The sequence below is a fragment of the Lepisma saccharinum genome, chromosome 7 (assembly GCF_977018435.1).
Source record: "Lepisma saccharinum chromosome 7, izLepSacc3.1, whole genome shotgun sequence".
Classification (NCBI taxonomy): Eukaryota; Metazoa; Arthropoda; class Insecta; order Zygentoma; family Lepismatidae; genus Lepisma; species Lepisma saccharinum.
In genome coordinates this window covers 39,350,267-39,374,078 of record NC_139235.1, presented here as the reverse complement: position 1 = coordinate 39,374,078, position 23,812 = coordinate 39,350,267, and the positions used below count along the sequence as shown (strand labels likewise).

Sequence of the window (23,812 nt, the reverse complement as noted above, 5' to 3'; positions counted from 1 at the left end):
TCTAGAGCGACTGACTTATTTGGCAGAGCGCCAAAATTTCTGGCGGCACCCATGGTTATGTAGTCACAAAATCCAGTTTTTCAAACAAACTGGTGCAAAATAAAAAGAAACTTCACATTTTGCATAATTTACAGGATAATTAGATTGCAAAAGTGTTGTGTAGCAATTTTTGGAACACCATGACTGATCAAAATTTCAGAAAAGTATCGACTGATATTGTTAAGTAAATTCCAAGCAATGCTTTCCGATACTGAAACCATGATTACTGGCCAATACCAATACATCAACATCAATATCAGCCCAGCCATAATTGCTGCACAAAAACATGTTGTCCATGTTTAAATGTTATACATGCATTTTCACTATTTTTTAGTTTCACACTCTACATGTGCACACATAATAATATCAAAAATCATCTGCGTTCATTATGATCATGTACAATAAAAAGAAGTGAAGCTAATATTACTTTTTAAATATGAAATGAAATATATTACCTGTCATTGTTATCTCAGGAACAATGATCTGCCTACTGTAGCGAGTAATTTCATCATTACTTAATCCAGATGTCTCATGGGACTGACTACTATCATCGACAGGCTGAAATTAAGGAGATATTATTACATGCACAACTTTGCTTAAATTTTGTTTTCAGAATGCAGTATTAATTGGGTACATAACTCTCCACAATTTATCATAGAGTAGGGATGGGACGATATGAAATTTTGGCTGATACCTATAAAGTACCGATATAAAATTTACATATACCGGTAACTGATATTCTACTGATCCGATAAAAAATTTCAAGTAGCCCTTGAAGAGCCTGAACGGTTCACTGACCTCCTTAATAAATGTGTGTTTTGAGGTGACTACAGTGCAAAAGACATTGCATATTTAGACATTTACTTTTTCTTAAAAATAGGGCATCGATTATCCATAAAAATTATAACAAATTAGCAGAATTTTGCACTAAATTATAAGATATGTATAAATATATTGAATCAGTAAAATAATCGGTAATTTTAGCGATACACTGATATGTCTATATCGGCTGATACCGATAGGGTACAGATTAATCTGTTCCATCCCTATTATAAAGTTCACTTGGAGAAAAATAAATATGAACTCAAAAATCTCAATTCATAAGAATAATGTAAACCCTTAGTTCTAATCAGCACTCCTGATAACGCTTCTGCTCCTTTCGTGTCCATCTATACATCCGTCCATCCAACTAGGTCCATGTCAACTAACTAGAAGTAGCTCAGGAATGACTACAGCTACAAAGACAAATTTTGGTGAACCGATGGACCTACCAAATTGTAGCTCAAAGCGACAAAAATTAACTTGATCAGCACATCCGTCAGCCGTGAGAGACAATCGATCTAAAGTGACTTGTTGATATCTCAGAAACTGTCAAATAAGACAATTTCAAGACCCACAAATTGCTAATATAAAGTTATGCAAATTATATCACTTCATCAGATCACCAGGGCCTCCCTGATGGCATAGTGGTAACGTTTTCACCTTATAATCAAGGGATCCCAGGATCGATACATTGTGGAGGTACACTGCACAGTGGTTTGGATCACACTTTAAACTATAGGTCCAGTCCCAATTAGCCTATCTGTGCACAAAGTGAACTTAAAAAAATAATTCATCAGACCATCTGTCTATGGTAGTAAAATAACTGAATGTCAACAATCGGTTAATATTTTACATTGTATTATCATCAAAACTATTCAACCTACAAATATGAAGTTTGGTAAGTTGAAAGAACCATGGTTTATTAACATGATGTGGTATCCATCTTCTTGATCGATCTGTAAATTTATCTCTTGCAGTCAACAATCGAATGCCCAAGCAATATTTACCAATTACTCAAAAACTACTAGTTATTAAAATATAAAATTTTCTGGACTCAAAGATCTATTTAGTAATATTTTACTGCATTATAAATAATCACATTTGGTACAACCATCTGTTTTCTTGAGCCAAACAAGTGAAAGTGAACACTTGATATATCTTAAAACCTTCAATATCTCTAAAGAACCAAAGTCACAAACATGTAATTTGGTGTACTGAGAGACATATGAAATAAAAACTTCATTCAGTAAAATATTCTAGATTTGGCAACTCGCCGGTGTGTTTGAGTCAACAGTCAAACCATTTGATACCCTTGTTAACTCACAAAATACAACAGCTAGATATTTTATTTCGTGGGCTGAAGAAAGTACCAAGTTTATGTATAACAGAATATTTAATATCTTTATTGATCTTTAGTTCTGCCTGCAAGTGGCAGCCAAAACCAAGCAGTTGATAACAACAATTGACATTATAGTGAGCTACCACAAACAAATATAATAGTTTTGCAGAAGGAAATGCCAGTGAAGTAATAATTTCATGATGCATTATAAATTTAATTTGGCTAATTAGAAACATATGAGAAGTACAAAATTTAAATTGTATATAAAGGAATTGATTCAATGCATCTTCCTCTTTTAAGTTGGGTAAAATACTTTCTGTATCTTATTAAAAGATTATTTCTTTAGTACGAAGGCAAATCGAAAAGTCTTTGCCCCCATTTTTTTCCAGCCGAGATATACATTCAATCAGAAGTGGCGAGTTTTGGGCTCCAAAACTAGGGGGGTAAGGTTCAAAGAGTGGGGGGGGCAAGGACAGTTTACTTTTCATTGGTACATAAGGTTTAGCATAGTGCAGGAGCCAAGGTGGCAAAAAGTGGGGGGCAACTGCCCCCCTCACTGCCACTGCATTCAATTCAATAGATTTTTCTTGGAACAGCGTTAACTCTCGGCTGCTCTGCGCTGCTGTCAGTTTGTAAAGATGGTTGCAGTACTCAACACGTCCACGTCGTATGAGCAGTTATGAGCAAATTACATATGGAGCAAGGGACAAATGCCCATTGAGATTCATAGGGAAATTCAGCCAACGTATGTGGACAAGTGTCTTGCTTTGAGAAGTATGCAGTGGTGATGTGAGTTCGAAAATGGCCAAGAAGATTTTCATGACAATGAGCGGTCGGGACATCCTCGCTCATAACAGAAAAAATTGCCTGCGTGGATGCAATGGTGAAAGCAGATCGGCGTGTGCATCTGAAGGACATTTCCAAGGAGCTTGGCATTTCTTATGGCAGTGTTTACGATATCGTTCACAAATCCTTGGGGTATCGCAAAGTTTTATGTCAGTGGGTGTCTAAGCTTTTGGATGGCCTGAACAAGGGCAAGCAAATTATTGCTTCACTGAAACATTTGCAGCATTACGCACAGGAGGGTGAAAGTTTCCTGGATCTCATTGTCACTGGAGATGAAACGTGGGTATTGCATTTCACTCCAGAATCAAAGCATCAGAGCATGGTGTGGAAACATCCATATTCCCCCGTTACGAAGAAATTCCGCAGAATGCCATCAGTCTGGAAGTTGATGCTCACAGTCTTCTGGGATCGCTGAGGACCACTCCTGCTGGATGGATTTCATGCCACGAGGTGACACCATCAATGGTGACAGCTATTGTGGCACACACTCACGTCTGTGAGCTGCCATCAGGAAAAAGTGCCAAGGGATTCTCGATGTGGACAATGGGGTTATCCTCCACGATAACGCCAGGCCTCATGTGGCAAACAGGGCCATCAACAGACTTCAGTAATTCGATACCTATATTTTACAGTGGTATCCGAACTACCATGAAATGTGCCTTCATTGGGGATCGAGCCAAGGACCTCTTGTTTACAAGGCATTAGAGTTACTGCTGAATCATCAGGGAGGCCCAGTCTGCATTTCATCAGATAATGATAATGTTTTATATCTTTGACCACCTTTTGCCACACTTTGTTTGTGTCTCATATTACCAATTCCATTCACCTGTTTGTTTAAGTACATCTTGATTATGTCAGAGAAAAACCTTGTTATATAGTTATTGCTTTAACAAATATTTGGTGCAGACTTATACAAACCCACAAAAATCTATTGACAAGAATCTAAGAACAAAACAAGTAAAATAGTAAAAGCACAATAATTATGTCTCTGTGCAAGAAAATGTAGCTGTGGTTGTCTAGTCATCAACAATGTCCCTGCAAAAGTAGCTCTGGAGATCAATGAGTTCCTGCAGGGGGGGGGGGGGACAACCTTTGAGTGTGTTGGTAGCTGGAGCAGAGTGCTCATAACATCATCTTCATCCACTATGGCGAAGATCAAGAATGTTTTGAGCTCTACTTCCACACCATGTCAATAAATTCTCGCAAGGATGGTCAAACGTTGTTGATGAAGACTGGCCTGTTCAGACTGCGACAGAACCAACAGTGCGGCAGGTGGAGATGATTCGAGTTGACAGGCAAATGACGATAGACAGCAAAGCAATTGCAATAGGGTTTTCGCATGGTTAAGCCTTCAGCATACTGCACGATTATTTGAAATTCTGAAAAGTGATTCAAATGGGCCTGTGCTTGGAACATCTCTGTCAGTATGCTGATGAAGGAGAAGACGTGCTTAACAGGATTGTTACTGGGGATGAATCATGTGTGCATCACTACCAATCTGAATCAAAGTGTGATTCAATGCATTGAAACCTTCAAGAAACTCAAGGTTAAACCCACAGCAGGTAAGGACATGTTTACAGTGTTTTGGGATTCTCAAGGAGTGATGCTAGCTCATCTCCAGAAGAGAGTGAGAATGTTAAGTTCTGTTGAAGTTTCTGGCTGCAATTCGAAATGTCCAGACCTACTGACCAGAGGAGTTTTGCTCCAAAAGAAAATGTCAGACCTCACAAGGCTTGATTAAACCAGGACAGAATTAATTAATTAGAATGGCTACTTCTTAAACATCTGCCTTACAGCCCCAAGCAACTTTCACCTGTTTGGACCACTAAAAACTCAACTTTGTGGCAAATGCGGATGATGATGTTTAATGTGAGGTATGACTGTCGCTGGGACAGCAGCCCATAGACTCTTATGCAGCAGGTTTTGAGGCACTGATAAAGCGATGGGATAAGTGTATCAATGTTGGTCGAGATTATGTTGAAAAATAAAAGTGGTTTTGAAGTCAGTATCTCACTTAGTATTTCTTTTAAATAAACATTTCTGACCTACTTACTGAAATACTTTACAAAACTAAGTTTGTGAATTATATGTCTATATCCGCAAAAATATCAAAAAAATGGTAGATACAAATATATCAAATAGGTAAAATTATCAGTACTGATGCTTGGTCATTTTTGTGTACAGGGCATCCCTGATGGTGTAGTGATAATGTCGTTGCCTTGTAATCAAGGGGCCCCGGATTCAATACCCAGTGGAGTTACATAGTGGTTAGGATCCCACTTTAAGCTGTAGCTCCAGTCCTGATTAGCCTTTCTGTGCATAAAATGGACTTAACCAAAAACTCAACTCAATTTACATGTGCAATGCATTCTATATCTACAGCACCACATTTCACCTAATGAATCTCTTGTGAAATTTTGCTTTGACAAACTTGTGTACTTTATTACAAATAACAATTATTACATAAGTAAATTTCAAAAATTATAAAAATTACCAGTATCAACGAATTAATTTTGCACTAATTTATAGACATATCGGATAGGTATCAGTAATTTTACTGATAATCTGATGTGATTATAACAGCTGATGCCAATAGCAAACCTGAAACAGTACAAGTTTGTCGTAACTGTATTTTAATGGATTTTTACTAGATAAGTCCTTTCAATGTTTATCTCAATCCTTAGTGAACATGAAACTGTGATACAGGCTTTATTACTGGTGGTGAGTCATTTATGTGTACAGTGTTTTGTCTTCAGGGTTTCTTTTTACCTAATAAATCTCTTGTAAAATTCTGCTTTTTTTGTATTGAATGCTTATTGCCTTGGTAACAAATCTTGAGTACTTCATTACAAATTTAGTTCTGTGGACATAAGTAATTTTTTTTAAAAAAATGTAAATGCTAGTGAGTTACTGGAAGTTGTACTAAGGTGAAAATACACAATGGAGTGGAAGATAACTCATTTGTCATGGAACTGACTAAGGTAATTAACTCTTTCGCTGCGGTCGTCACATTTATGCACAGCACGCCAGGTGCCTTGCTATGCGGAAGTAGCATTATTGCGAGTTCATACGTCCACTCGCTGCGGGTGTCGCATTTCCGCAGTACGTCGCTTTTAGTAGCCTTCAGACATCTGTAGATACTATTTGGAACTATTTGAACTTGTAGTTTTGTTTATATCCGTATGATGTCGCTAATTACGCCTCCATTTAGAATACGAGCATTGAGGGCCGTCCGTAACATCATGGAGCAGAGTGCAAAGCAGCATTGATCTAGGTGTGGGAAGTTCGACACAGGCAAGTGCTAAGTTACTTGGTGACAGTACAGTATTTAGCACACCATTTTCTTGTTTTATCAAATATTTCCCCCGCTCAGTATTTGAACACACAGCAGAACAAACTGAAGTTTTCACCACCCAGTACCTTGATACTACTTACGAATTTCCACGCCGCTCCACCACTCTGCGTCATCCCGTGTTTTGAAAAATACCATACCATCAGGGACTACAGAATGGTTTGCCAGTGAAAGGAATGACTTTTGTAATTTCTCTATAACATATTTTGCAATGTAATTTTTTGAAATTATTCTTTCTAATTTTTTTTTTTCAAAATTTCAAAATTTTTCAAAATATCATACCACCAGGGACTACAGAATGGTTTTCCAGTGCAAGGAATGAATTTTGTAAGTTCTCTCTCATATATAACGCAATGTAATTGTGAAAACTATTTGTTTATAAAAAAAATATTTTTTTCAAATTTAATTACGCAGCCAAGGGATATTGTGTGCCAGAGAATTCCGCAGCGAAAAAGTTAAGGACATGTGTTATCCATCATCTTTTCATCATGGGTAGAGCAGCCACAGGCTGAACTTCGCCCATGAATAAAGAATTTCTAATTCTAATTCTAATGTCATCCTTATCATAACAATTAACCTTAGGGTAGCTTTCAAACTGAAGTGACAAGCAACAAGTGACACTTGTCATATGTTCTTGTCATTCAGTCTGGGGCTGTTTTCTCAGTAGTTTGTATCATATCACCTTGGTCATTGGTCATGCATGCACCATGATTGCTTTTCTGCAAATTGGAAGGACTTGTGTTGCTTGTCACTTGGGTGTTAAACTGCTGGTGCATGACACTAGTCACAAGTCACTTTGGTCTGAAAGTTCTCTTAAGATGTGCAAAAGTAATGTGAAATTTTATATTAGCCTGGATTGACTGAGACACCACAGAAAAATTTCTCTTCTTAGCGATCATGCATGCTTTGAACCTGCAAAGTCATAAATACATCACCTGATCACTCAAGTAACTTATTTAGTAAATTTGTTGTTATATTTTGGTTATTTGCATTTTACTTATTTAGCTTAATAACCACAAGAGGGTGAATAATTAACTAAGAAACAGTACACATGTACACTGATACATCCATTTTATATCCAGGATTCAAATCTAAGATCCAGTGGTAGCTTCTGCCTATTTACATAGTTGCACACACACACGCTCAAATATCTTCTACAAAACATTCCCACCTTCTTCCCATTCAAGCACGCAGAGAAAGCAGAATGGCTGAAATATATTCTGGTTTGGGCACTACCCCCTGGTGACTTGTATCATTAGGGGCTTCATTTGCACAGAAAGTTTGTGAGCTACAACTGTCACGTAGGGTTGTAATCCCGTTCCATTTGAAACCATGTGACAAGAGTCAAGAGCAACCAACACGTTATTGCAAACTGAGGGATTTTTTTCACCATCTAAGCCTGTTCCAAGCCTGGCAGTGGCATAAAAACCCACAACACTTGGTGTCCTACCTAGAAACGGGGGAGAGGAGGGAAAAACAGCAAAGCCAGCATTGTAAAAAATGTCTTGCACTGTAGCAATGAGCTAGCTTTACTTCATATAAGAAAATAATGTATTTACTGACCAAATCAGTCATTCCGGGAGGGAAAAAATGTAACAAAGAAAGGAACTACGCACAAAAAATACAGAAGTTTGATGTTTTGCAGCGAACAGTGGAAAGAGAGCAAACAGGAATTATTTTTTATTTTAGTTTTTGTGAGCATGATGGCACTTTGCAAATAGCATAGTGCTTTCATACAGCAGATGTCCATTCATGGTGTGTAATAATGCAGCACGTCATAAAAGTGATTGTATGTTTAACCCTTCAATGCAAAGCTGGTACAAAATTGGACAACTAGGTACTTTTGTTAATGCTGGACTAGTCCATTTTTGGACCAAGCAGCTTTGATGCCTAGTATGAGACTTTTGGAACATACTGTGACTCAGATAATGTTCAGAGATGCATGTTTTCAATCCTATATGAGCCTTGAAATATGCCATTAGTAATTAGTAGGGGCATGCATATTTCGTTTTTGATGAAAAAACGAGATTTGAAAAAACACATTGTAGTGTTAATTTTTCATGTTTTTGAAAGGTGTGAGATGCATTTTGTGACCATGTTTTGTCACGAAATAATGCAAAATGAACTGCAAAAAGCGAAATTAACTCTTACACACGAAATTTAGGGTTTATTCACCGACGTGGCACCTTCTGAGGTCTGAATTATCCTGAGAGTAATGAAATTCCCTGAAAATTGATTAATTCTGCTGTAAATATTGGAGAAACAAAAATTGACTCCTTTACACAGAAATAAACTTAATACTCGGATAACTACATAAATGGGCTATTAGAAGTGAAATGTTAATTCTGTGGAATAAGTGTAGTTTTTAAATCAAATTTAGGATTATATTCACAATTTTAAAACCAAAATGTCTTTTTACGAGGGCTGCACTGAAAGTTTCAGGAATCAGGTACTGGCAACTATGCAATCTGTTAGATTTTGTGATATTTATAAACTGTGATATTTGTCGACTGTAAATACCAGGACTGATGTAACACGGATTTGCTTTCGTTTCAGGAGGGAAGTTTGAAGTGAGGTGTTTGTAAAAAAAATGGAATTAACAAGAGAGAACTTACGTGCCATGATTTATTATGATTTTCAGTAAGGTTTAACACAGCAACAGTGTGTTACTCGAATGATCGAAACTTTTCACGAAGATGCCCCATCAAAGATGACAATTTATCGCTGGTTTCAAGAATTCAGATGTGGACGGGTTAGCCTTAGTGATGAAATTCTTGAAGGCCGCCCATCGACAGCCATTGTGCCAGAAAACATTGATGCAGTTCGTGAACTAATCAACAGTGATCGACACGTGACTTATCGCGAAATTCAGGGTTTCTTAGGTATTGGCATGAGTCAAATACAAACAATTTTGCACAATCATTTAGGTGTGAAAAAGCTTTGTGCCCGTTGGATGCCACACAATTTAACAAAAGCACAAAAAGACGACCGTGTGAAGTGGTGCAAGGCTATGATCAAACGGTTCAAGTTGGGATCATCAAATCTTGTGTTTAACATCGTCACAGGCGATGAATCATGGATTTACTCTTATGAACCTGAAACAAAGCAACAATATGCTGTGTGTTCCAGGATGAGCCTAAACCAACGAAAATTGTTCGTGCACACAGTGTGTCGAAAAAAATGGTTGCCTCTTTTTTCGGTAAATCAGGTCACATTGCGACTGTTGCACTAGAGAATCGTAGAACAGTCAATGCAGAATGGTATACCACAGTTTCCCTGCCACAAGTACTCAATGTGCTCAGAACTTCAAATGCCAATCGTCGAGTCATTCTGCATCACGACAATGCCAGCTCACACACAGCATCTCACATAAGGAACTTTCTGGATCATGAACAAGTTAAACTCATGACTCATCCAGCTTATTAACCTGACTTAGCCCCATGTGATTTTTTTTTTGTTCCCATCAATCAAGAACAAGTTGCGTGGTCAGCGATTTTCCACTCCCGAAGAGGCTATCAAAGCATACGAAATGCATGTCTCGCAGGTACCAACTTCAGACTGGCATAACTGTTTCAACAATTGGTTCCATCGCATGACACAATGCATTGCCGTAGTGGGTGAATATTTTGAAAAGCAATAAAAAATTGATGTACTTTTATTCTTCTTCTTTATGTCATTTTCCCGCAACTTTCAGTGCGGCCCTCGTATATACTACTTTTGATCCAATTTTTCACCGCTATAACACCGATATTTTATTTTATTTACCGCTATTGAACCCGAAATTGACTCAGTTTTTACTGTATACCGAAATTTTGTTTTTTTATTTACCAAAAATATGTGCCTCTAGTAATTAGTGTACTGTAATTTGATTCTGACTATATTTGGGGAGGGGGGGTCCTTGATAAAATGTATACTTTTTAGTAAATTTTTTCATGGATTTTCATGGTTCTGCCATTACTATAGACAAGTCAACAAAGCCATATTATTACACATGTGCCAACTGTCATCAGATTGGAGAAACACATATTAAAGTGCCTAAAGGATGGCATTGGGGAGAAGGTACTTAGTGAGCAGTGGTATTTTTGACTGTCTGGCAACACAGAAGTCTGTGTACCGTTGTACTCTTGCACTTTGTTTCAAGTCACTGACCTAAAGAGCAAATGCTTCTGACAAGTTTCTTGAGAATTGCTTTTACTGGGGTCAAACCTTTGTGACCTTTGTTACTAGATTAATGATTTTTGTGCTGCATTAGTGATGTACTGCAAAGTTTTTGGGTATATATGAGGCATGTTGCTTACTTTAGGGAATATTTTTTCTCCAAAGCATCAACAACTACATAAATTTTGCAACACGAGCAGTATGTATGTCAGGAAAAGGTGGGAGGCAGACATATTCAAAATTTCATTTCTTTTTCTTCTATTACTTCTTGATAAAGAATACTGATTTTCAATCATGGGCTTATAGCCTAATTTGTATTGAACAAAACAAGATATGGTTTGTATATCAGGTGTAGTTTCCTCGGTATTAATTTTTATTTCATACATTATGGAATTTTAAATTTCCCACTGAAAACATGCTCAGCGTTGGCACAAATACCAGGAAAAATAACCTTGACCTTAAAAGTTAAATGTCATTTGAGATGCCATAGTGAAGAAGGTGAAGTTGAGAATATTTCATAATTCCTGATTTAGTTTGGAACATGCCTGTGTGATGAACCTGATAGGAAGTGTGCTGGCTTTGGATTTCAATTTTTCCACTAAGATGACTTAGGAGTCTGGTGGGATGTTAACGGTGGTGAGATCTGGTGCATTCTGGTTGAGAGAGGGAATCCTGTATATGAATCGGATGCACTCATCTCTGTGATGTAGAATGGTATCGATGTCAATTTCTGGAGCCGCCCAATGATACAAGGCCAGCTGCATTGGGGGTGAGTACACTGATAAAGCTGCTGGGGAAATATGCCATGGGTGGTGGTAGGTGGCTCCCTCTAGAGATGTTTCGACAAACTGTGGTGACGCATTCACTGATCTAGTTTTACAAAGACAACCCCCTCCCCTTCCCCCCAATAAATGCAGAAAGAGGACAGAGTGAAGCACATGGACATTACTGGTCTAACAGCAAGACTTCAGACTGTAATTTTCTTGACAAAATTCATAATTAAATATTTTGGTTTATGTTACATGAAACACAAATCACTTGTGTAGAACAAAATTTATTGTGCAACTGACAACAATATAATGCAATATATTAATCACAATAAAACATCAACAGCAGAAGAAAGCTTTATAACACAAATATTTGCAACTGACAATATTCAGTTGCCTTGCAAGTTCAGTACAATGTAGACATTTGAATACAACAGTCTAATGTTCACAAAAATTTCTCTTTCATTTCACAATGTAGGCGAATGCAGTTCCTAACACTGCAAGCAATTAGCAACAACTAGAAGTAACACTTCCACATTAGTGTATTACATGCATTAAAATAACTTAGAGTAACAAGGCAGATTACTATAATAAAAACTTTGTTTTCTACATATTTCCCTCAAAGTACTTTCATTACTTATTTGTGTTAATTAAAATTCCTTTCATTATATTTCTGCACAGACAATAACAATGTTAGCCATACAATTTTAAAATTCTTCCCACTCAAATACATACAGCAAACATATCCCCTATTTTCTGTTTTCTAATATTTATAACAGCAATTTAGATACAACAGAAAATCTTTATAATGAAAATATTTAGCAATTCACTCCCAACAAACAGCTACATTTCTTTAGTGTAGACAACTCTTAAAACATACATTACAGAATATACACCTCTTAAATTTAGATACATTACACAATGATTTATGAATTCACAGTTTGCAACAGAGGTAGATAAATGTAATGCATCAATCTATGTGCAGGTTTCATGACAATATAATTAATCCACATAGCACCATACATCATCATTTGAACATTTCATTTGAGAAACTAGAAAATTATCACAGCAGTCAAGTTATACATGCTCTGTCCAGAAAGTAACAAAGTTTTGAAATCTAGTGCTGCTTATTCAACACAGCAACAATGTACGTCACACCATGCAACAATTTACCATCCATTTGGTCATATTTTAAAACTGGGGAAAACAATTAAGTGTATTGAAGTGGTGTAGAACTTCATAGCAACAGTAATTGTATTTCCTTTCTATTTTGACTATTATCTAGCACTGCTCAAAACAGGAACTTCAGTGGAAAGATTGAAAGTCGGCCACTTAACCAAACCAGCACCAATGGTAAGTATTTTCAATAAATGTGACTTGTGTGAGGTTCAGTTTCTTTAAGGACAGACCACATATGCAGTACAAGAATACTCACACTGCAACCACTCACAATAAAAGTTAATGTAGAAATATTTTATATTATTTATAATTAATTAATAAAAACAAACTAAAATAAACTACACTGATAACATTGGCTAAAAAATTGCTAAAATTTAGAGCATAACTTAAATGTAATTAAATATGGAGAAACTAGTACTAACTTTATACGCGAAACTGTTTTTTCTTCTTTGTTCTATTAATTTCAGTGGCCACTGCCAGCATCTTCGTTGGAACTTGCTGTACTGTTGCTAGGCACCTAACGGATGCAAAAAAAGCCCAACCCACTACTGGTCTTGCAAAACACATCAAATACCATAGTCATACAATTCAAAAGGTACAAGTCAAACACACTGCCCACACACTCGTAGACACCTAAATCAAGGAAATGTATGCCATAATGCACTTCCCGCAAGAGCTGAACATCGATAGCGGACAGGCACGCCATACTTGGATTCCCCTACTACAACAGTTAACACCGAGAAATAGCACACGACACGGGCGCAGACATAGTTAACAACAGCGCACCTAGCGGCAGCCGGAGAACTATAAACAAAGGACGCACACTTAGCAACAGTACAGCAAGTTCCAACTAGGATGGTGGCAGTGGCCACTAAAGTTAATAGAAGACAAAACAGTTTCACGGATAAAGTGAGTACTAGTTTCTCCATATTTATATACTACTGCGTCTCTTTTCCCAATTATGAATTAAATGTAATTGATATCTCAATTACTGTACAAGGCAAAAATAAATATTTGGGAATTATATCCCATAAAAAAATAGAAAATTGCTTGAATTAACTAACTCTAATGTTCCGTAGAAATTTCAGCGAAAAATGCAGTCTTGACCAGGACAGAAATCCAGGTCCTGATTTTGCTTGATTTTTGCTCATATTGCTACACAGTACACCTCCTGTGTATGCCAAATCATATGGTATAACTGTTATGTTCAAGAATAAAAAACTTGAAAAACAAACCCACACATATTTGCTTGCTGTTATACCAGGCAGAAGTTATGTTCAAGAAAAAATACAGAGCCAGATACTAAATTCACCTGTATTTATACCACAAATAGACAAATAAATTTTAATTTATTCATAAGTGCAGAAAAATTTGGGGATAATTTTTCTTTAGTTTCATGCAAGTTTATTTTATTTTACTTTTTTATCATGAGAATAAATCTAAATTGATAGAAATTCTAACTTTATAAAAATATTTATATGGTAAAATTATTACTTTACCAATAAACCACATTGCGGACAGTGGTTTCAATTCCAACTATGGTGGGTCATTATAACTGTAGAGGTATAAAATAAAATTTGCCAATGGCAAATCTAATAGCAGGCAAATTGTACACTATTTTAATTTTCTTTTTTTATGTGTTTCTAAGAAAAAATTGTACTGATTTTGGTTGATAAAAGTGCCTTTAGTTATATCTCTGCACATACAATAATAATCCTCCGTCTCTTAACCTTTAAACTGCCGAGCGGGTTTTGGAAAGTAACCCCTCTGTGGCCACGGCCTTTGCACGCAATTTAAAATTTTTACACTTATTTCAGAAAAACGTTATATCTCTGAGACTATTTGAGCAATCTACTTCGGCTAACTTTTGTTTTTAGATTGGTCAAATAGTCTAAGAGTTAAAACATTTTTGTCAAATAAGTGTACAAATTTAAAATTCGCGCCATCTTCCATATGTAACTTTGGAGTTGGGACGGAGGGGGATCCTGGGTGGGTGGGTTTTCTTCCACATGACATTTCAAAGTTTTATCTGAACATCTGTCAGCGTTTACAACCTCACATGCAAGTATGAAGGTCCTAAAAGCACATGAATTTTTTAATCAGCGGACTAGGCTCACATTGTGGATGGTCCCGTAGGGGACCATTGGCCTATTAAAAATGCACTACATACAATGACCATGGTAAAGACATTGTTGTACTGACCAAGCAAACAAATTGTAGAAGCAATTCAAAGATATAAATTCCCCTGCTTAGATCTTAATTTGTAACCTTCTATATTCAAATTAAGTAACACACCCACCAGCTATTGGGCTCAGCTAATCCACCTGAGGTAAAAAATTCACCAATACAAAAGGGACATATAAAGTCTCAACAATATGGTATGACATGTAACATACAGATCTATGAGAAAAACATTACGACACTCTTATAATAATTTATTTATCACTTCTTTGTTTTAAAAATTGTAAAAACAAAATATTGCTGCAAATGACACACATGCACAACTAATAGATATGTTTATAAAACAATGTATTCTTTACTACAAGAAACATTAAGAAGGCACAACCAACTCTTTAGCATATTATCCATCAAATGAAGGTTTGTACATACATGGAGAATGACTAGAAATCACATGTATATGAATCAGAAAAAGACCACATGTAGTCAGACAATTAGGCAATGCACAATTGCCACACATTCTCAATTTTTGTCATAGTGGAGTTGTTGCAAGAAGGCAACTTTCTCATGTGGCAGTCAAACTTCCTACTAACTTGACCACTGTTGCTCTCTCAGAAACCTGCAATTAAGATTTTCTATACGGTCAATATCAACTATGAAAATTATAGGCTTTACTGTGCTAGCCCACAGCATTTTTTAATATTACCATATTTCTCACTTAAAGCATACATGGAAGACATTCTAACATTAATCACATTCAGTGCATAAGACACAATTAACTCTAATAATAATAATAATAATATGAATTTTTGAAGGATTACACTAATTAACTATGTTCATATGTTTGTTTAAACAACCTCTTACACTATAACCATAGAGGACATCCATGTCTTACTTAATGACAGAGAAACTGTTAACATAAGACTTATGTGGATTCATAAATTTACAGCATATATACACCATTTGTCTTTTACTGCAATATGATATGTAGCATAAAATATAGTTATTGAGTATTGACACAATGTTGGTAACACAGTCACAATTTCTTGTAATGAATAAAAATATACTACATTTCTGAAACCTACTTGGATAATATTGTTACATATGAATTGATCACACTGAAAAGCACTATTCTCACAAAATGATATGTGCAAATTGAGATACTTAAAGGTAAATCTAAATATACCTCAGTATCTTTGATCTACGAGTCAAGTCTAAGGCCAACTTTAGACTGAAGCATATCCCTTAGCATTTCTGCTATAATTGAAATGCTACTGTGTAAAGTGAAGAAATTTTATAGCTTTTTGATGGCATAGGATATTTAATAGATAGAAGTGGTCCTAATTTTCTTAGCATCTCATGTAGCATAACAATTCAGAAGCTCTACGTCAACAAGTGCAAGGGCAGCTGTAAGTTATGTAAACAATCTACAACTTCAAATATTTTTTAAAGCCAAAACTACTAAACTGAGAGGAAAAAAAGATCCCAGAGATAGGTTTAGGTCACAAACACATTCTTGATGGCCCATACAATGGAAGAACACAGTGTTGTTTGAAATTCCAAACACTGGACACTGGTTCACAGACAGAACCATAGATTGTAGGTTTCTGAATAATTGTATGTACTTTATACTGAGACATTCTTGAATGTTGAATGCTTTTTCATTAACTCTTTCCAGACGAGCCTGAAGATAATGAGTTTTTCCCCAGGAGATTTTTTGCTGAATTTAAAAAATCATGAAAAATATGTAGCTAAGTATGTTATTATTTTACATTTTTTCTGAAATCTACAACACATACTCTTTTCACAGATATAAAATATGTGACATTTTACATAAATTTTCTCACATTTATGATATTTTTTCTGTAATGTAAAAATTAAGTATTGTAAAAAAAGTTACATAAAACATATTTTCAATACATAATACAGAAATAATTCATGAAAAATAACCATAAAACTTCTTGGGAATGAAATCATCACTAAATGTGAAATACGAAGAGGGAATCGTCATTAAAAGTTTAACCGTCAAATAAATTCTGAGTGAGACTCCACCATTGACCTTGATCGGAAGTCAGTCATGTACGACAATTCATAGAGTTGAGTGCACTTGTTTTTATTGTAGCACTCTAGGCACCACCCGTGCAATTATGTCACGCCGTCATGATATTGTGCCTCCTGATCAATACGGGTGAGTTTTGCTAGAATTATCGGATGAAGAAGATTATGTGGATGACTGTGTTACTGATTGTGACGACAAGAAATTACAAACTATAGTGACCATGATTCTGATTCAGAATGTGATTATGAGCCAAATATGGGGGAAGAAGTTACTTTGGAAGGAGCTTCCGCTACAGAGCAAGGTGAGAGTGAATTTTTCATAAAAAACGTCTATAAAACAAAAACTATTCGTGGGGAAAAGGTCAAAGAAGTAACAATTGTGATCCCCCCTCTGCCAAGAAGAGTCAAAGACGCTGTGTTTTGTGTGGGAGAAAAAAAAAACAATAATACAACAATAAAATGTTATGAATACTCCAAATTTACATGTAAAACGAACATGAAATTGTGAAATATACATGCGAATCATGTGCTCCTGGTCCATCGGAGGCTATATTTTAAAGCCATTTTGGGATTTTTCATTACATTTTCCTTTTATATTTCTTATATTCATTATTTTATCCATGTTATGTCAATCCTATTGCAGTCGATTTTTCTGTTTTTATATTAGTAGATTTTTGTACATTTCTGTAAAACTTGTAAAAGTAAGTTTCGTACGGATTGTAAAAGTTGAAACTTTAAAAAAAATATCTTTTAAAATGTTTGACTTCTTTGTTATGTTATTTTTATCAATTTTAATTACATTCATAGCAAATATTTTTAACATTATTATGTTATTTCTTGAAAAATAGCTGTAAAGAAAACAAAATAGCATATTTCAGTTTATTTGGTTTTATAATAACTTTTTTAAGAATGCATGTTTTTTTTTATTTATTCCGGAATCCCTACCATAACATTTAGAAGGAAAAATTTTGAGAAAAATCATTTTATTTAACGTTGTTTGTTAAAAAACAAGGTGGCACACTCAGTGCACCACCCATGTAAAATCGTTCTATCATATATGCAGCGTAAGTCAGGGTTAAACAATGTGGATGTACAAGTTATTCAATGATTTTCAAGAGTATAAACAAAAGTACCACATAATTCGACAAGAATCCAAGTAAAATTCAGGAACAAACACATCTAGTGGTTGGAAATTGAAAGAGGTGGTTACAACACATGCACACAACAGACTTGGTCCGATTATAGCATGTTGTTCATTCACAATATAACTTTAGAGGGAATGACGGGCTAAGCCTGTTGCTCGTCCAGAAAGGGTTAACAGGTGACCAACAGACATTTTTGTGTTTAATATAGATCTCTGCTAATTACAATTATGTAAATATAACAGCAAAAAAGATTGATATATTTGCTCTATTTTATTTACTACACTTTTCTGCTACTTTTTGGCTAATCATGAAGATTGATGAAGATGATATGATGAAAGAACGACCATGTCCAGGCTGGATTCGAACCCAGGACCCCTGGCATTATAGCATGTTGTGCTAACAACTCTGCCACAGAGATCGAGAAAAAAAAATGGCAATGTACAAGTGATGTTGACGGTTATTTAGAAATGTTACAGAAAAGTAACAGTTTTCCCTCTTAAATTGCGCACCTCTCTTCTCTGAATTTATTAGTTATTAAATGAAAACTGTGTATCTCAGAATATGTTTCATGATCCATACATTATAAACAATGTTTACTGTACACACTTTCCAATCGTACATGCTTCCACTATAAAAAAATCTAAGGTTTTTTTAGAAGCATTTACACCATTTATGCTAGCAAAAATGCTAAAGGAAAGGCTTTTATCTAAAGTACGCCTATTAGAAACATCAAAAGTGGAAACCCATGGAAAGGCACCAAACCAGCCAACAACTGCACTGGAGAACTTGCCAGGCAAGCAGTCTTGGGTAGTGGCTGCAGATTGTGTCGAGGAGGAGGGGGCATAAGAACAAGAGAAATGCTGCAAATGGAAGCTTTTCATTTTCTCAGGCAACACACCAGAGGGTTGAATAAACATAAAAAATCTGCACCAACACAAGTCTAGCTGCTAATGGCTGTTTGCGATGAAAACCTAGGACTGATTTTTAATTCTTGGGGAGGTATTCCAGCCATTTTGGTCATGAGGCAAGCTGAAGCAAAGTGTTCTGAACCAAACCAGCTGCTCATAATTTGATTTCATTTAAATAAATTTGCTGATGTTGGTCTGTGCTGTGCTGAGTTAAGCCATGTCGACAATTCGCAATGGGTTTCCTGCTTCATTTTCTTGTATAAAGAAGAATAGTACATATAAAATTGTGATGTACAAAGGATATGTAACAAAAACAAATGTTAACAAACAATGCAAAATGCAGTCAAAATCTTATTTAACAAACCAAAATAGAAACAATCGTTCATGTAAAATTCACCTATAAAATTTGAGTTCAGAAATAGTTCAAAGGCTAAAGATATATTATAAATTTCCCATTCATGTTTGAAAAAGTACTGTTCTACACATCAAATACTACAAGAATAAACAAAATATTTACAATATGATAACTGACAAAATATGCACACATAAACACACTAATAAGCATACAAATGCATGCTTATGTTTGGAGGAGGTATTGGGGGAGAGGAAAGAAGGAGATAGAGAGGGGGTGAGTGTGTGCATCTCAAACATGTGCATACAATGTGAGATAAAATATAAAACAGTAGGATCATACCATCAAAATATTTACTAGTTATAGTCTGAAACTAAGTTCAGCAGCATCCATTTTATCAACCACACTATAGTTCTAACCTGGTGTCTTGTAACTCGCATTTCTCCCCAACTTTGAAGAAGGTGCTGGCTGGACATGAATGATGTGAACTTGGTAAATTTCTTATCTCCGGAAAACAGATTTCTTCAAATTTACAGGAGAAATTACTTACCGAATGCAGTTTCTTCATAATTGTGGAAGTTTAGGGAAGTGTTTTCTCGCATCGTTCATTGAATTTTGCCGGTAAATCATCTATTTTTCGATATAAATGTGTGACCGATGCATGAAAACTCTTGCATCCATTTACTTCCAGGTGGATGTAGCCTGTGTTTGATGATGTAATCCCGGTCAGTGTTTCCAAACACATGTTTTTGTAACTGAAGAAGGTACGTTTCCACAAATTGTTTGTGGGGCTATGCGAGAATGGTGTGTGGGGCTACGCATATTTTCTTCTAAACATATTTTAACTATTGTAACCTAAACGTGACCCTACCTAACCTAACCTTACCGGAAATGGTTCGTGGGGCTATGTATGAATGGTTCATGGGGCTATGGTTTGTGGGGCTATGTAGGTATATTTGGGTGCAGTGGGGTGGAAAAACTGCAAGCCGAGTAGGGTAGTGAAACTGTGACCACCATTTTGCATGTTACTTAAGGCAAAAAGAAACGAAGAAAACTTACTCGATATGTCGCAAATAGAGCTTATTTCGGTGAATTAAGCGAAATGCCACCTTCAGCAATGTTTCTCAATGCAGAACACGTAAGTACGAATATTGAAATTAAATGAACTAGCAAATTTCAGCCGTTTTCCGGAGATAAGCTTTTAAAATAGGCCAGACTTTACTCCCTTGTCCATAATGCAATCTGTCTTCAGAATGGGCATTTGGAACTAACTGAAACTTATTTTCAGACCACACTTTGCATGCATGTCTTTGATAAAACATTATTTTCATTATATTAATAGTTACAGTTCATACAAGTTATTAGATGTAGGGAAATTTTTCCCGTGGTTAACAATAGCACTTAATTTATGAAGTTGTCTCACATCAATAGTAAAAGAGCATGTCTTCAAAAATGTTATTTTGTGTAGTTAACATTAATATATAATTAACAACTCGTCCAAATGATAGGTAATGGTTTATTATTCAAATGCAATTTTAATAGCCTAGTTTACCATTTCCATATTCTAACATTAAGTTTCGAGAGAAGCACATGTTCCCTCATCATCAGGTAAACACTTTGCTCATTTTGCTGATAACGGGAGAACTGATTGTTTTAACGTTCCAAGGTATGCTTAAATTCAACCTTCTAAATAGATTGATTTGGTTTATTTTACTTCGCTTTTCTGCCACTTGTTCCTAATCGCAAAACTGCTTAATAGAATAACAAATCTGATTTGTGGACAAGTACATTTTACTTATCTATCAATATCTCAATGTGGTTTTCATCCTTGAAACAGAAATATCTATATTATAAATGCAAATTTTTACTTTTACAATTAGTGGGCACATCATTTTACTGTTGAAAAATTTCACCAACACAACAAAATACACAGCAACATATCTTCTATATTAAAAAATACTCAAGTATAATTAGTTTCTTTTCAAAACTTAAATATTCTAATCATAGTAGGCTATTATGAAATGTTTAACTTGATATATATAATATTGTTGGAAAAATTTAACAAGGATATAATACATCTTAATCAATGTGTACAGAGTCCATATGCTTTTGAATCAGGTATTCAAACATATGCTAAAAATGCTCCTCACCTCTACTTTACAAAAATCATTCTCAATAATTGGAGGAATGCTTGTAATATCTATTTCAAACATTTTACAGCAGCTGAATTGTTTTCATATAATTTCAACTGAAAAGACTAATACAGACCTCATGTTTTAATCTTAATTCAAATCATCTGTTCTCCCTATCCACCATGATTGATGTATTTTTAGTGAGCACCATATTAACAATTAGTTTATTATGCATGCAGGATATTCACCACAGGAATATCACAGTATAATCATGATACTAACCAGTAAAATATTCTAAATAATACTAGCATAGAAAAATTCTTAATGTTACCCACTTCGATTTAAGAATTCCAGTTACATTTCACTTGTAGGACATCTAACATATCTGCATTGCTAAATTCTGTAAATGCGACTAGATTTAAATCTGTAGCTCTGACAAGAGCCCTCTTTCACAAGCCTAAAGCTGAACAGTATCTTAAGAAAAGTCCGAACGAAAACAACACTGAGCATAAATAATATTATGGGTAAATTTCAAAATGATTTGAACACAAGAAAGTTAAGTGAGGGGCGAGGGTAATGGAAAAACTTTTGGGGATTTTTTACTTTGTGTTTGTCACACCAGAGATAAACACAGTACATTCTCTGCTGTCATGCCTTGGTTGGGTTATTTGTTTTACTCCAAGTAACTTGGATAGGTGAATATTAAACTAATCACAGAACCATGCTACCTCTTGCAGTCTCTCTTCAATTCGTTACTGCATAATATTTTGTTATAGCCGAAATATGTAACAAACATTATCCCACAAAATCTTTGAAAAAAAATTGTTTCTTTAGTCCCAATTTATCAAGGATTACTACATGTTCATAACGGATATTTAGAAAATGCAGTGGAGATTCATTTTTTACTTTTATTAATAATATTGTTCAAGACGTTTCTCTAAAACTGTAACAAGATTTCTTGGTAAACACCACCACTCAGCCATAAGAAATTCATGATATTTCATAACAGCATCAAAGCACAACATTAATAAAGATCTTGGAGAAAAATACAATACAAGGAGATCTTCTGCATGATCTCTTAGTTTCACTCTATTCTCATAGTAGGGTTGAGTTAAACCTGAATGAATGAATAACTCCCCATTCTTACTGAGACAACATCCATGCCAGCATCTAGGCTCACCATGATCATAAGGTAAAATTAGCTCTTTCCAAGAATGTACACCATTACTATCTAGATCCATTAACCAGCAGTCATTTAAAACAGTATTTAGCTGATTAAAGCCTCCATAAATGACAGCCCTAGTCTTGGTAACAAATTTGAAACTATGCCAGGACCGTCCTTCAGGGTGTTCTTCAAACGGTCTTGTTAAGTTACCACTCCAGTGCATAGTATTTAAATCTAAACAGTGCAAATCATTCAAGCGAACATTTTTAAAGCGGCCACCAAACATGAACACTTTACTACCAGTTCGATCTCCAGAATGAGCTGCTCTCGGACAGGGAATTAGACCTCTGGAACGTGGCCATTCCCACTTGTTTGTTTCAGGATTGTAAACGACCAATTGATTACTCCAGCCCCGAGGATCAAAATTTTGTGTTGTGACATCTATTACAAAGGAATATGGAGCACGATACTCAGGTGGAGGTCCAAACCCACCGAAGAAATAAAGTTTCCCCTTGTACGCCCAAGACATCAGTTTGTCACAAGGTGTCGGTTGATCTCCAGAGGGATGTAACCATTCCCATGTCAATGTAGATAAACAAAGTCTGTACAGTTGATTACTATTCCCTTCCATGGATCCTGGATCATCTAACGCTTGATATCCTCCAAATATATAAAGTGCATCTTCAACAAGAACATAAGCAAACCCTGAAGTTCGTGGAGGTATATCACCTTTAGTTAACATCCTCTTCCAGTCCTCAAGCAAAGTATCGTAACACCACACTTCATCTGTATCGTGGTATTGGGTTATAACTGGTGAAGTAGATGTCTCCTGCATGCTTTCTCTATACCCTCCCCATACCATCATATATCCTTTATAGGAGAACGCGATATGTCCGCTACGTCGATGTATCTTATCATGAACTGTTATAAAATCAGACATTGCTATTGATAGGCTACTTAATTTGTCTCTAAAGTCTTACCTGTTCTTTGCTTTTTAACATTAGCAATTCTTCTTCTTTCTCTCGCAACATTTTCTTTAGTTTATCAATATCTTCTTCCAACTTGAACACACTCATGTTCACTATTAAATTTAGAAATATACAAATTCTATGCGATTAAACCAATTTCAATACTAGGCACTTTCCAAGTGTGCAGACGACATTATTTGTGTATTGCGATTTGCACACCGACGCAGTTAACTTATGGCATTTCACTTTGGATAAATAGACAATCAAAATTATGTTCTACTAATGTATCGTGATTTTCCTTTTTTAAGTAAACATCACTTCTGTGCAACAAAGGTATTCTCTTATAACTTCAGCGTTCAGTTTTAACTTTTAGAATTGAATTTTTTTGCTATGCAATATTAATG

At 35.5% G+C, this 23,812-nt stretch overlaps 2 protein-coding genes across 2 annotated transcripts in view; both read right to left on the bottom strand.

Moving 5' to 3' along the window:
* Positions 1 to 23,618, bottom strand: part of Uba4 (Ubiquitin-like activating enzyme 4) — a 64,773-nt gene extending 41,155 nt beyond the window's left edge. The window contains exons 1-2 of the mRNA XM_083125177.1: positions 23,421 to 23,618; positions 495 to 597 (exon numbers count right to left, since the gene is read on the bottom strand). Coding sequence (XP_082981303.1) covers positions 495 to 597; positions 23,421 to 23,516 — 199 coding nt within the window. The 5' untranslated portion in view covers positions 23,517 to 23,618. The remainder of the gene's footprint in view (positions 1 to 494; positions 598 to 23,420) is intronic.
* LOC145989815 (kelch domain-containing protein 2-like) lies at positions 19,701 to 23,414 on the bottom strand. The gene has a single exon (XM_083125178.1). It carries the CDS (start codon positions 23,378 to 23,380, stop codon positions 22,187 to 22,189), a length of 1,194 nt encoding a protein of 397 aa, XP_082981304.1. The 5' UTR covers positions 23,381 to 23,414; the 3' UTR covers positions 19,701 to 22,186.
* Positions 23,619 to 23,812: the final 194 nt, after the last annotated feature.